Source organism: Hordeum vulgare, chromosome 2H, assembly GCF_904849725.1.
Source record: "Hordeum vulgare subsp. vulgare chromosome 2H, MorexV3_pseudomolecules_assembly, whole genome shotgun sequence".
Classification (NCBI taxonomy): Eukaryota; Viridiplantae; Streptophyta; class Magnoliopsida; order Poales; family Poaceae; genus Hordeum; species Hordeum vulgare.
Window position 1 is genome coordinate 29394536 of NC_058519.1, and position 12975 is coordinate 29407510.

The 12975-nt window shown below is 49.9% G+C and overlaps 2 protein-coding genes across 2 annotated transcripts; one reads left to right on the top strand and one right to left on the bottom strand.

The window, feature by feature from the left end:
* The first annotated feature begins 1104 nt into the window (after positions 1-1104).
* Positions 1105-2441, top strand: LOC123429393 (sex determination protein tasselseed-2-like). The gene has a single exon (XM_045113433.1). The coding sequence runs from the start codon at positions 1257-1259 to the stop codon at positions 2244-2246; it is 990 nt and encodes a 329-aa protein (XP_044969368.1). The 5' UTR covers positions 1105-1256; the 3' UTR covers positions 2247-2441.
* A 7813-nt stretch (positions 2442-10254) lies between these two features.
* LOC123429394 (sex determination protein tasselseed-2-like) lies at positions 10255-11562 on the bottom strand. The gene has a single exon (XM_045113434.1). The coding sequence runs from the start codon at positions 11426-11428 to the stop codon at positions 10454-10456; it is 975 nt and encodes a 324-aa protein (XP_044969369.1). The 5' UTR covers positions 11429-11562; the 3' UTR covers positions 10255-10453.
* Positions 11563-12975: the final 1413 nt, after the last annotated feature.

A 12975-nucleotide genomic window follows, 5' to 3' on the forward strand; every position in this document is an offset into this window, starting at 1 on the left:
CCGTCCAGTGGCCTTTTCCGGCATGCGGCGATGAATTCCGGTAAGTTTAGGGCGGATTCCGGCAAACTCCATGGCGGCGTGTTTGCTCCGACGAGGTTTGACCGGTATACGCCCCCCCTAGAAACGGCCTTCAAACCTTCAAAAATAAGGGTTTCTGGTGTGGCTTTACCGTGCCCCTTTAAAATTTAACGGGTTGGGCCATTTTTACGGTTTCTATTCTCCAAACTTTTTTGCGATCAAATATGTAAAACAAAAAAAAATTACGGGTTCGATCATTTATACGGAATCTGCTAGAGATGCTCTAAGATGGTATCTAACTTGCAGACATGGACGCCAAGTCAGTAGTCAGAGACTGTCAGCCACGGAAGCTCGCGTGTGTTGAAAATCAGGGGGAAGTGTTTGATTAATGGCAAAGGTTACTGTGTAGGTTTACGTACAACCTTCCGTAGGTAGTATTTTTGGGTTCCAATGTGCAGTGCACGACTAACTAACTAGGACGTTTAAAAGAGCTTTGCTACACCTACCTAAAGAATAGGTAAAGTTAAGTAATATGAGCTGATCGGGCTTAATTGAATTGGAGGAGAAAAAGATCCAGGCCCACCCTGTGAAATTCAGGAAGGAATGATTTGTTGAGATACAAGAGAACGTAGCTTTACGTTAATCAGTTATGTAGATGTAGCATTTTTACGATTAAAATTAGACGCAGCTCTGTAAACGATGATCACTCTCATATTTTGATCATGACTTGGAGGAGAAAAAGGTGATTCTTGACCTGATATAAGATCCAACAGACAAAGAAAATGAATCACACGGACGGTGTGAAGTGTGAACGGCCACAGCCTGGCATCATTTGACCAGTCACTGTATAGTGTATAATACTATTTGCATATGGCAGTGACGATTGGTTCTACATGCATACATCGCTCCCGCCGTCGCCATGAACGTATAGTGTATAGAGATCCATGAGAGTCAAACCGCAATGGATTACTGAATTAGCACCACAAGATACCACATTGGTTCTACACGCATTGGTAGAGCCGCTACGTGTGCCAAATACCATCCCCACCGGCGTCCGCGTGGCGCGGCCACACGTACGTCCGTCCGCCCTCCGATCCGCCGCTCCGGCTCCCTATAAAATGACGTACGTGCCGCTCCATCTCGTCCCACCCTCCTCAATCCATCCATCCATCCATCCATCCATCCATAGCTCCAACTGAAAGTCTCACACATCATCACCAGCACCGCCCTTGTTAGCCATGACCGCCCTCGACTTCATGCCCGCCGAGAAGGCGCCCCAAGCCGGCAGCCTTGCTCTCGGCGCGACAACCAACAATGCCGCCGCGGCTGGTGCCGCCCTGCAGGTGCAGCTGCAGCACAGGAGGCTGGAGGGGAAGGTGGCCATCGTCACCGGCGGGGCGCGCGGGATCGGGGAGGCGATCGTGCGCGCGTTCGTCCGTCAAGGCGCGCGCGTGGTGATCGCCGACATCGACGACGCGGCCGGGGAGGCGCTGGCTGCCGCGCTGGGCGGCGCCTGGTGCAGCTACGTGCACTGCGACGTGTCGGTGGAGGCCGACGTGGAGCGCGCCGTCGGGTGCTGCGTGGCGCGGCACGGGCGGCTGGACGTGCTCTGCAACAACGCCGGCGTGCTGGGCCGGCAGGCAGCCCCATCGGGGGCGGGCGCGGGCGCCAGGAGCGGCGGCATCGCGTCCCTGGACGCCGCCGAGTTCGACCGCGTGCTGCGCGTGAACACGCTCGGCGCGGCCCTCGGCATGAAGCACGCGGCGCGGGCCATGCTGCAGAGCCGCGGCGTCGGCGGCGGCGGGAGCATCGTGTCGGTGGCGAGCGTCGCCGGCGTGCTCGGCGGGATGGGCCCGCACGCGTACACGGCGTCGAAGCACGCGCTGGTGGGGCTGACCAAGAACGCGGCCTGCGAGCTCGGGGAGCACGGCATCCGCGTCAACTGCGTGTCCCCCTTCGGCGTGGCCACGCCAATGCTGGTGAACGCGTGGCGCCATGGTGAGGACGAAGAAGGGGGCGCGTCGGCGGCGCCGGTGAGCGCGGAGGAGGTGGAGAAGACGGAGGAGATGGTGCGGGGCCTGGCGACGCTCAAGGGCCCGACGCTGAGGGCCGGGGACATCGCGGAGGCGGCGCTGTTCCTGGCCAGCGACGAGTCGAGGTACATCTCCGGGCACAACCTCGTCGTCGACGGCGGCGTCACCACGTCCAGGAACGTCATCGGGCTGTGACGGACGATGAAGTCAAACTGATTGAGATGCGGTTGGGGAGGGAAGGGAGTACGTGCTCGAGTGTCACCATCAAGTACAGCTCTAGTCAGTGGGCCAAGCCGCATGCATGAACTAGTGATTAGTATAGGAGTAAGAGAGTAATTAGCTGGTGTTTATTCGATATATGTTTGACCTGAAGAAGAGTGGTTCATGTGATGAGCTATGGATTTGCCTGTTTTTTCTTCTTCGTTGGCGCTTAATTGCTGGCACAGATCGAGAAGAATTGTTTAGTTCAATAGTATAGTAGTACAAAGTACTACATTCGTTCCTGTTGGGGACTGACTGCGCAGGTGGATGAACTGTTATGTTGGAGGCAGCCACTGACACAGAATTTTTCATCGTGTGTTTGCGAAGTAAAAAAAATGGAAATGTAGCGAAAATCAAGCAAAGAATTACAGATGCGGTTGGAGTAGGTACGATGCGATTCGATCTGGGGCAAGCTTGGTAACCAGTGGCTGTATTATTTTTATTGGATGTGTTTGACCTGAATGGTTGTTGCGACGAGCAATGCGTTGGACATTGGCTTCCCCCTGGTTTTCTCTCACTCCCGTGGCGTCGGCCGTCTCAAACTCCGAATGAACGAAACCTGAAAACGAGGAGAAAATCAAGCCTCGGCTGCAGGACAAAGCAGTGACTTTGCACGGCAAAATTGATAAAAATGACCCTGGGGAAAGAACTCACAGAGTGACCCCTTGCAGAGAATATTTTACCCGACTGACCCTTTTGTGTGGCGCCCGACACCTATGCGCCATACTACACTGTGTGACGCCTAGCCGTTCGGCGCCAAACCCCCCGACCATCTGGCAGAGAGGGCCCACCCCCCAGGCCGTGTGACGCCTAAGCCTCAGGCGTCACACATTGTAATGTGTGGCATCGAACGCTTAGGCGCCACACATTGACTTAACAGGCACGGGCCAGCCCCCCTCCCCATTCCCTTCTCTAATACGATTGAAAAGATGCCTACTCGTACGAAAACGGCGACGGAATTTCTGATGTTTGAACAACAAATTTGTTGTATCAAAGCAGTCATTTCAAAGAAGGAGATGTCCGCTCTCTCGTTGCGATTCAACGCCGGAAGGTGGCCCAGAATGGAGCCACGGAACAACGGCTGCTGGCTATTGAGGTGGTGATGGACCAACACGACAGCCAATAACTCGTTCTCGTCATCGGACGACGAATCATCGGAGTCGCAAAGGAAATTGTGAAAAAAGAACTCGTCGGCGGAGTCCATTTTATACCATGGCAAACTGACGAACAACTTGCGGGCGTCGACGAAGGAGACAACCGGCGAAGGGAGTCGTGGCGCGCACGTACCAGCTAGCTGCCCTGCCGGTGTTCGACAAGCGTGCTGGTGAGGATCTGGCCGGGGTGGCGAGGCGGCTTCTTGGTCGCGGTTGCGGCTGTGTCAGGAGGGAGCAGTGGTGGGAAGCAGTCGGTTCCCCGGCGGCAAGACGGCGGTGGTGGCGTTGCTGAGCATATGTTGCGGCGCCGACAGCTGGCAGAGTCATCGGAAAAAATGGACGACGGCGTCGACAACGAAGGGGACAAGGGTTGTTGTTGGATGAGGAGTGGTCAATGTGCCACCCACCAGCGGGCCCGGGGGAAGGAGAAGGCGAGCGCGCACGCGCGTGTCTCTTGTCTGCGTCGATGCAAATCCGGCTTAAAAATGAATCAGGAATGGTTCCCCTGTGGACGAAAAACGGACACGCTTCCGTTTTGATCAACGTGTTGGACCGATTTTTGTGTTCGTGCCAATCCAAACGGATGCTAACGGACGAAATGGATCGTCCCGTTAGGGTTGCTCTAAGTAGTAAAAGAAATGAAAATGTTGCGAAAATCATGTAAAGCTACAAGCAAAGAATTCAAGATGCGGTTGGAGTAAATACGTGCGTCGTCACACGATGCGATTCGATCTTGGTAACCAGTGTGTTTGTTTGACCTGAATTGTTGTTGCGATGAGCAATGCGTTGGACACTGGCCTGTGACTTGACTTCCCCCTGGTTTTCTCTCGTTCCCGTGGCGTCGGCCGTCTCAAACTCCCAATGAACAAAATCTGAAAACGAGGAGAAAATCAAGCCTCGGCTGCAGGACAAAGCAGTGACTTTGCACAAGTTTAGAATGGACCGATCGATGTCCAGTGGCGGTGGCAAGTGGCAATATATAAAGTACTACTAGTAGATGTCAAACCTGACGGAAGAAGAACGGCGGCCTGGCTAAGACGTTTGTACCTTATTAACAGCAAGTTGCGGTGACAGACAGACAAAACAAAACAGGGTTGCTTGCTAGCTGCTCGTTTCTCCTCCTGCTCATGCTTTTGAGAGATGTTTGGTGCAGGAAGTATGTACCCCCAACACGAGTCACAGGCCAATGATGTGAGATATGTACTCGTAGATATGATATTTGGGAAATATTCAGTTACGAATGTAAAGAGGCCAACACAAGTCACAGAGATTTGTGGCTGAGGAGAACGATGGCCGTGCCGCGCCGATCGAGTCCAGACAGCGCCCCAGGGTACGGGAACACAACACTCAGCTGTACCGCGTTTGGTTTTGACTGTCTCAAATAACCAAATGTTAGCAATTCAACACTAAGTTCCAATCTAGGGCGTTACACACATTCGAAAACAAAACTCATACAACAATCACAGAGAAAAACTGGACGCCTGATTCTGTGGGCAGGTGATTCTGTGGCCAGTTTTACAGAATCAGGTTTTCGAGATTCATGTGTCGAAAAGGACTAGCCCTTACTATTCAACAAAAGTTCAAGAATTCTGAAAATATTTTTGAAAGAAACTTGACCTTTCATTGTACAGTTGAGAAAAATTCTATAGAATGAAAATCCCCATTTGACTTATTTTCAAAAAAGATAATTTTTTTGGCAGAAGTGTGTAAACGGTGACCCATAATAGAAAATAAGTTTCGTTCATTTTGTCCTGAAGTCAATGTTGTTTCTATTTTGTGAGAATTTATATGCTAGTGTAAAAGAAAGTGAAGTTGATTCTAAAAATACTTTTGGACTATTTTGATTTTTTGTTTAATTATTAGAAAAAACCCATATAAAGAGTATCTACAAACAGAAACCAAAGTGCAGTTTCCGCTGAACTAGCTCTTCTGCATCCTAAACCATGCGCATGTAGCGGTGTAACCCATAAACAGTTCGGCGTGCGGCATCGCCAAAAGGCTGCTGATTAATCAAGTGTACTATACGAAGAACACAGAGCTGAATTTTGACTTCAGGGTTTCTTCTGTTCAAATTTGACCCTCTGTTTCTTCTGAACTTTTAATATAATAATTCCTCTGTCTTATACTGTAATACTTATATTATGAGTTATCTGTGGATGCATGGGTAGGTGCACGGCTGATGAAATATAGGGAAGAATCTTCCCTCGTGGTGAGAAAATGAGCATTATTCGATCCACGTAAATTAAGGTCTTTCGTGGATGACAGCAAGTAGGCTAAGCCAGAGCCTGGAGCCTAACCGTGGATGCAATGTGATTTGATCGACGGAGGTGCAGTTGTTCTCAGCGACGCGATCTCTGATCGATGGCCCAAAATCTGACACAATTAAGCTGATTATTAAGTTATATATATGCGTCTACTTTGCTAGATTAGCATGGGTGCGAACAACGCGGGTAGCGTTGTACATCAGGGCAACAGAAAAGGACCCGATGGCGTATGCAGCAGCTAGAGGACGCACGCCTGCATGCATGGATGCATTCTCCGTTTGTTTTGGAGGACCACCACGCAGATACGCCAAGCATCCACGGTCACTCATAATGCTCAGTCGACACCCCACCGGCGGCACACGCACGCACACCGGTGACGGTGACTGAGAGGACGCGGCGAAAACGGCATGGGATAGAGGAGGAGCCGACGACGGAGGAGGGCGGAGCGGCGGAGCCATCTTGCCGTGCCGCGCGCGCGCGGACACGGGCTGGCGTGCTCACCACGCACTGTCGTGTCACTCCGCTTGCAGTTAAAACTGAAGAACCCAAACGCGGCACAGCCGGGTGCGCCGCTCCCGTGTCTTTCCTCGCTGTCTGGACCCGATCGGCGCGCCATCCTTCTCCCCGGCGCCACATCTCTGTGCCTTGTGCTGGCCGCTCTACTCTACATGCTCCTCTAACTACTTGTGTCAACTGTCATAGGGAAAGCATGAGCAGGGGGGAGAGGGAAGAAACACACAGTGGTACGCCGGCAAGCAATCATGTCTGTCTGCCACCACTCACCACTCACCACAAGTTGCTGATATTTTTTTCTTTTTAGGTTACAACTTGCTGATTTTTGTGTGTGCTTGTACTCTTGTAGTAGTAGTAGTAGTGTACTGGCAAAGTCGTCGTTGCTAGTCAGCCCGCTAGCGTCGGGCTTGACAACTCTCTAGTACCACTTGCTAGTTGCCTCTGCCAATGAGTTGTGAGTTGTCTGTCTTCCGTCCGTCCGCCAAAGTCACTGCTCCGGTCTAATCTTCCGCAAAGTCACGGCTCCGTTCTGCCGTTTCTGTGTTTAATCATCAGGAAGTTCAGAAAGTGTCCATTGTCAACCACTCGGGGTATAATTATAAATACAGACCTTTAGGCTGGTCATAGTGGAGAGTATTATATAGTAATATCATGCATATGCATGTGATACTATTGCATGATACTATCTTCATAGTGCATAGTATCATAAAGTAGTCAAACAATTCAGTCAAACAAATCCAATAAACAAACATCCACTAGTTACTGTATCTCTATTACCAATCTAATGAATACACTAATAACATACGTACACTATATTACTACCTTTATAGTAACATATGTATTGTGTCATGCATAGCTTTATTTATTACTCCATCCATTTAAAAATACTTGTCATAAAAAGTAACGTATTTAGATGTATTTTAATTTTAAACACATCATTTTTTATCTATTTGTGCGATAAGTAATTTTGAACGAAGTGAGTAGGTTATAGACTTATTTTATGTTGATATATGTGATGTTACTCAATGAATTACTACCTCCGTCCGGATTTATTAGGCCCCCTTTGTATTTTGTGCTAGATTTTGACCATCTATATTATTAAATATATATATAATACATGATACAAAAAGTATACCATTCTTTCCTACAATATAATTTCGTGACATATAGTTTACATTTTATTAGGTTACTTTATAGATTAAACTTTAACACAAAATAAGATGGGGTCTAATAAACCCGGACGGAGAAAGTAGTAACTAGCTAAGTTATTCAATTTACCTCTTTCCTCATTAATTCACTGCCACATAGGTAAATTTGCAGATTTGGACCCGATGTTACTCTTGAAATTACTCTCACGATGGCCGGTCTAAGTACACAAAGGGTCCCTTGGCCCACTAATTCGCATCGCATGTCTCCCAACTTCATCTAATCTTTTTTTTATTTCTTACATCAAATGACTCAACAAACATCCCAACCGTTTTTCTCCCACACGCGACCTAATCGCCGCCCCCGTTGCAATGAACTGTCAGTCCAAGCTGATGGCCATCGGGTTCCCTTACATTCATTGGTTGCTCCGATGAACACTGGAGCAAAGGTGTTGAAATATTGTCGCTTGTCTTCTCGTTTAGATTTTTGGAGTAACTGGCTGGGGTATAAATTCAAGTAATCCTTGGACTTTGTTTTCATGCTAAGGTCTTTGGCTATCCATGTTTTTTAGGAGAAGATATGTCCAGCCATGATTTCGACTATATAGATGGCAATGATGGTGGCGAATAAGTTTTCTTCATAACTTTTTCTGAAGTAGTGGTTCAGTCGGCTTTTTGAAGTAAGGTTGGCCCTCGAGCATCAGGCTAAGGGCAGGTACAATGCATAGCCTCAGGGTGATGCCTCGTATGCCAAGTAGGATCGAATGTCAGAAAAAATAGGTTCGGATGAGGAAGCTGGATCCTCTGCAGGAGGCGGGTGCTTGAAGAGAAAAATTGTGGTCCCGATGTAAAAAGCTGAAAAAGTTCGAGTGAAAAGTAGAGATGCATGTGTATTAGAGTATATTTTTTATTCTTTGATGAGGCCCACTAATGATAACTTGCATTGGAGATAAAAATTCAATATAGATGCTTCAAGCTACCTTTTGTTTTTGTGTATCTGTATCCATATGGCACCATTGTACATGCCCTGATGTCCCCCGGCCGTTTCTTGCGTCACCGATGAGGGGACGACCCCCTTTTTATACCCTTGGTTATCTCTGTGGCACGACAGATAGCTTTGTGGGGGTTTCATGGCTCCCCTTCGTCACAACTACACCCTCTTCATTTCCATTGCAAAACTGACGGAAGGTTTATTCAGGCCATGGTTTGGCTGTGTGTTTTCTATCCCCACAAGGCTTCTATGACGACTTGTTCACTGACACGATGGTCATGCTAGAACTTAGCACGATGACTTTTCAATCGTAGAACACAAATTCAGACCGTCCGTTTGCACCGTGAGTGTCAAACAGTCTTTCACACGATGGTCATGTTGGATCTTAGTATGATGACCTTCTAATTGTAGGACACAAGATCAGACCTTTTGTGTGCACCATCACTCATGGCTCCTCTTTGTCACAACTCACAACTGCACTCTCTCCGCTGCATTGCGACGCTTACGGAAGGTTTATTGAGAACATGATTTAGCTCTGTGTTTTCTATCCACACAAGGCTTCTACAATGACGACTTCTTCACTGACACGGTGGTCATGCTGGATCTTAGCTCGTAGAACACAAGATCAGACCATTCTTTTGCATCGTCAGTTTCAACAGTCTAACTGTCTCTGACACGATGGTCATGTTCGATCTTAGCATGATAACTTTTCAACTGTACGCCACAAGATCAGACCGTTCGTGTGCACCGTTAGTCCCAAACAATTAAAAAATAGGAAAGCACTTCTTTGTACTACTTCGTCCCAAATTACTTGTCGCACAAATGTATAAAAATGTATGCATCTAGAACTGAAATATATCTAGATACATCCATTCCCATTACAAGTATTTCCGGACGGAGGGAGTACTAAACAAAACAATTGTTGTCAATTGTGCACGCAACAATTTATGTATCAACAAGACAACAACAACCGACAGTTCAAGTTCCGTCACATGTTCTCCAGGACCGAGTCGTGCGAGAAGTGGAGGGATGTTCGTCTCGCTCTCACTAAGCCCAAGGGGACCTACAATCCGAACGCACCTGTCCCGGCTGCGTCAAAAGGGCGCCTCGATGGCAACAAAAGAGCTAAGGGGACGAGGGACGCGACGCCCGCTGTCGAACGGCTGCAATCTTCGGTCGAGCAATGGATCGCAAACGCCAAGAACAACGCCGCCAAGAGGGAAGAGAAATCCAACGCGCGATGGTCGGCGTTGATGACGAAGCAAGACGTCAAACTCGACCTTCTCCGGACCAACGTCGCCACAAAGAAAAAGAACACCGACCTCTCATTCTTGATGGTGGCATACATGTCGACGATAAACGAGCAGGTGAAGGATTGGTACCTCGCGGAGTGCGGACTCATCTTAAATCAGATGCTCGTGCCGGCGGTGACGACGACAGCAACACCAACAACGACGCCGAGCCCGAGCACAGAAAACACGCCGACGCCGAGCCTGAGCCCAACTACGCCCACCCACACGCCGACCCCGGCCAGTCCCGCGCCATAGGAGCCGCCCGTTTGATTCGTTCCATGTCTATGATTCCTTTCTTTTGATCACCAAACTATTGGGTGTGTTTGATCGCTGAACTGTTGCATGTTGATTGCTAGTTGTGACATGATGATTGTTGAACTAGTGACTTTTTTTACAGCACGAAAGACAAGCTTGAATTTGTTGACGTCCCGGGACCGTAACGTGGGGTGCGGCTGAAAACTCGACCGCCTAAGGACGAAAAAAGCGTCGACGCAAACGCCAAAAGGCATTCGTCGGGTGCGCTGGAGGGCCAAACTTGCTCTAAGTACTATGAAGAAGAAAAAACAGGCAAATCCATAGCTCATCACATGAACCACTCTTCTTCATGTCAAACATATATCTAATAAACACCAGCTAATTACTCCTATACTAATCGACTAGAGTTCATGCATGCGGCTTGGCCCACTCAACTCACTAGAGCTGTACTTGATGGTGACACTCGATCGAGCACATACTCCCCTCCCTCCCCAACCGCATCTCGATCGGTTTGACTTCATCGTCCGTCACAGCCCGATGACGTTCCTGGAGGTGGTGACGCCGCCGTCGACGACGAGGTTGTGCCCGGAGATGTACCTCGACTCGTCGCTGGCCTGGAACAGCGCCGCCTCCGCGATGTCTCCGGCTCTCAGAGTCGGGCCCTTGAGCGTCGCCATGCCCCGCACCATCTCCTCCGTCTTCTCCACCTCCTCCGCGCTCACCGGCGCCGCAGACGCGCCCCCTTCTTCGTCCACGCCATGGCGCCACGCGTTCACCAGCATTGGCGTGGCCACGCCGAAGGGCGACACGCAGTTGACGCGGATGCCGTGCTCCCCGAGCTCGCAGGCCGCGTTCTTGGTCAGCCCCACCAGCGCGTGCTTCGACGCCGTGTACGCGTGCGGGCCCATCCCGCCGAGCACGCCGGCCACGCTCGCCACCGACACGATGCTCCCGCCGCCGCCGACGGCGCGTCGCTGCAGCATGGCCCGCGCCGCGTGCTTCATGCCGAGGGCCGCGCCGAGCGTGTTCACGCGCAGCACGCGGTCGAACTCGGCGGCGTCCAGGGACGCGATGCCGCCGCTCCTGGCGCCCGCGCCCGCCCCCGATGGGGCTGCCTGCCGGCCCAGCACGCCGGCGTTGTTGCAGAGCACGTCCAGCCGCCCGTGCCGCGCCACGCAGCACCCGACGGCGCGCTCCACGTCGGCCTCCACCGACACGTCGCAGTGCACGTAGCTGCACCAGGCGCCGCCCAGCGCGGCCGCCAGCGCCTCCCCGGCCGCGTCGTCGATGTCGGCGATCACCACGCGCGCGCCTTGACGGACGAACGCGCGCACGATCGCCTCCCCGATCCCGCGCGCCCCGCCGGTGACGATGGCCACCTTCCCCTCCAGCCTCCTGTGCTGCAGCTGCACCTGCACGGCGGCACCAGCGACGGCGGCGGCATTGTTGGTTGTCGCGCCGAGAGCATAGCTGCCGGCTTGGGGCGCCTTCTCGGCGGGCATGAAGTCGAGAGCGGTCCTGGCCAACGAGGGCGGCGTCGACAGGACTAAGACGGTGCGGTGCGGGTGCGGGTGATGATGTGTGGGACTTTCAGTTGCAGCTATGGATGGATGGACGGGAGTGGGAGGAGATGGAGCGGCACGTACGTCGTTATATAGGAGCCGGAGCGGCGGATCGGAGGGTGGGAGCGAGCTAGCGGACGGACGGACGTGTGGCCGCGCCACGCGGACGCCGGCTTGGGTTAGGGTGCATGGGCATGGCAATTGGCACCGTCTTGGTCCTCATGGACACGTAGCGGCCGTGCCAATCCGCGTTAATCTGGTGCTGCTAATTCTGTAATTCATTGTGGGTTGACTCTCATCGATCTCTACCACGTTCATGGTGACGGCGGGAGCGATGTATGCGCATGTCAGACCAACGTCACTGCCAGTGCCATGCCATCTGCAAATATTATACAGCAGCTGGTCAAATGATGCCAGGCTGTGGGCGTTCACAACGGCCGTGTGATTCATTCTCTTCGTCTATTGGATCTTAGGTATACTAGTACTTTTTCGGTCCCAAATTTTTTGTCTTAGTTTTATCTAGAAATGAATGTATCTAAATACTAAAGCGTGAGTAGATACATTCATATCTAGACAAATCTAAGATAAATTTTTTGGAACGGAGAGAGTATCATGCATATGATACTAGTGTATGATATGCATAGTATCATGTGCTAGTAGTATCATAAAACGGTTCATTTATTGCCATGCATGACATATACTCCTCCATTCCTAAATATAAGTCTTTCTAGAGATTTCACTAGTGGACTACATTCGGATGTATATAGAAATACTTTAGAGTATAGATTCAATCATTTTGCTCCGTATGTAGACCCTTAGTGAAATCGCATAAAAGACTTATATTTAGGAACGGAGGGAGTAGTACCACAACATTTAATATGATACGATACTATAATATGATACTCAACCCTTTCCTTCTTTATTTAATTCCATGTCACATCATCAAATATGCCTAGTTGGCATGCATGATACTACTTATGATACTTTCATTACAACCATCCCTATATCACCTTTTTCTCCTCCAAGTCATGATCAAAATATGAGACTGATCATCGTTTACAAAGCTGCGTCTAATTTTAATCGTCCTAGACTCACAGTAGTTAGTTAGTTAGTTAGTTAGTCTTGCACTGTACATTGGACCCTTGCATGTGGCAACACGCGCGAGCGTGTTTCCGTGGCTGAGAGTCTCTAACTGCTGACGTTGTGTCCAAGTCTGCACGTTGGATAGCATTTTAACAAGATCGAACATGAGAATGTATAATAGATATTGTTGGTAAAACTTTACAACTTGCATCTAGTGATATACTTCCTCCGTTCCTAAATATAAGACCTTTTAGAGATTACATTATGGACTATATACGGATGTATATAGACATATTTTAGAGTATAGGTTCATTCATTTTGCTCCGTATGTAGTTCATAGTAGAATTTCTAAAATGTCTTATATTTAGGAACGGAGGGAGTATATGTATATATGATCTCTCTTT

Bases quoted from the DNA above. Each gene is read 5' to 3' on its own strand.
- LOC123429393 (XM_045113433.1), top strand. From the start codon at position 1,257: ATGACCGCCCTCGACTTCATGCCCGCCGAGAAGGCGCCCCAAGCCGGC.
- LOC123429394 (XM_045113434.1), bottom strand. From the start codon at position 11,428: ATGCCCGCCGAGAAGGCGCCCCAAGCCGGCAGCTATGCTCTCGGCGCG.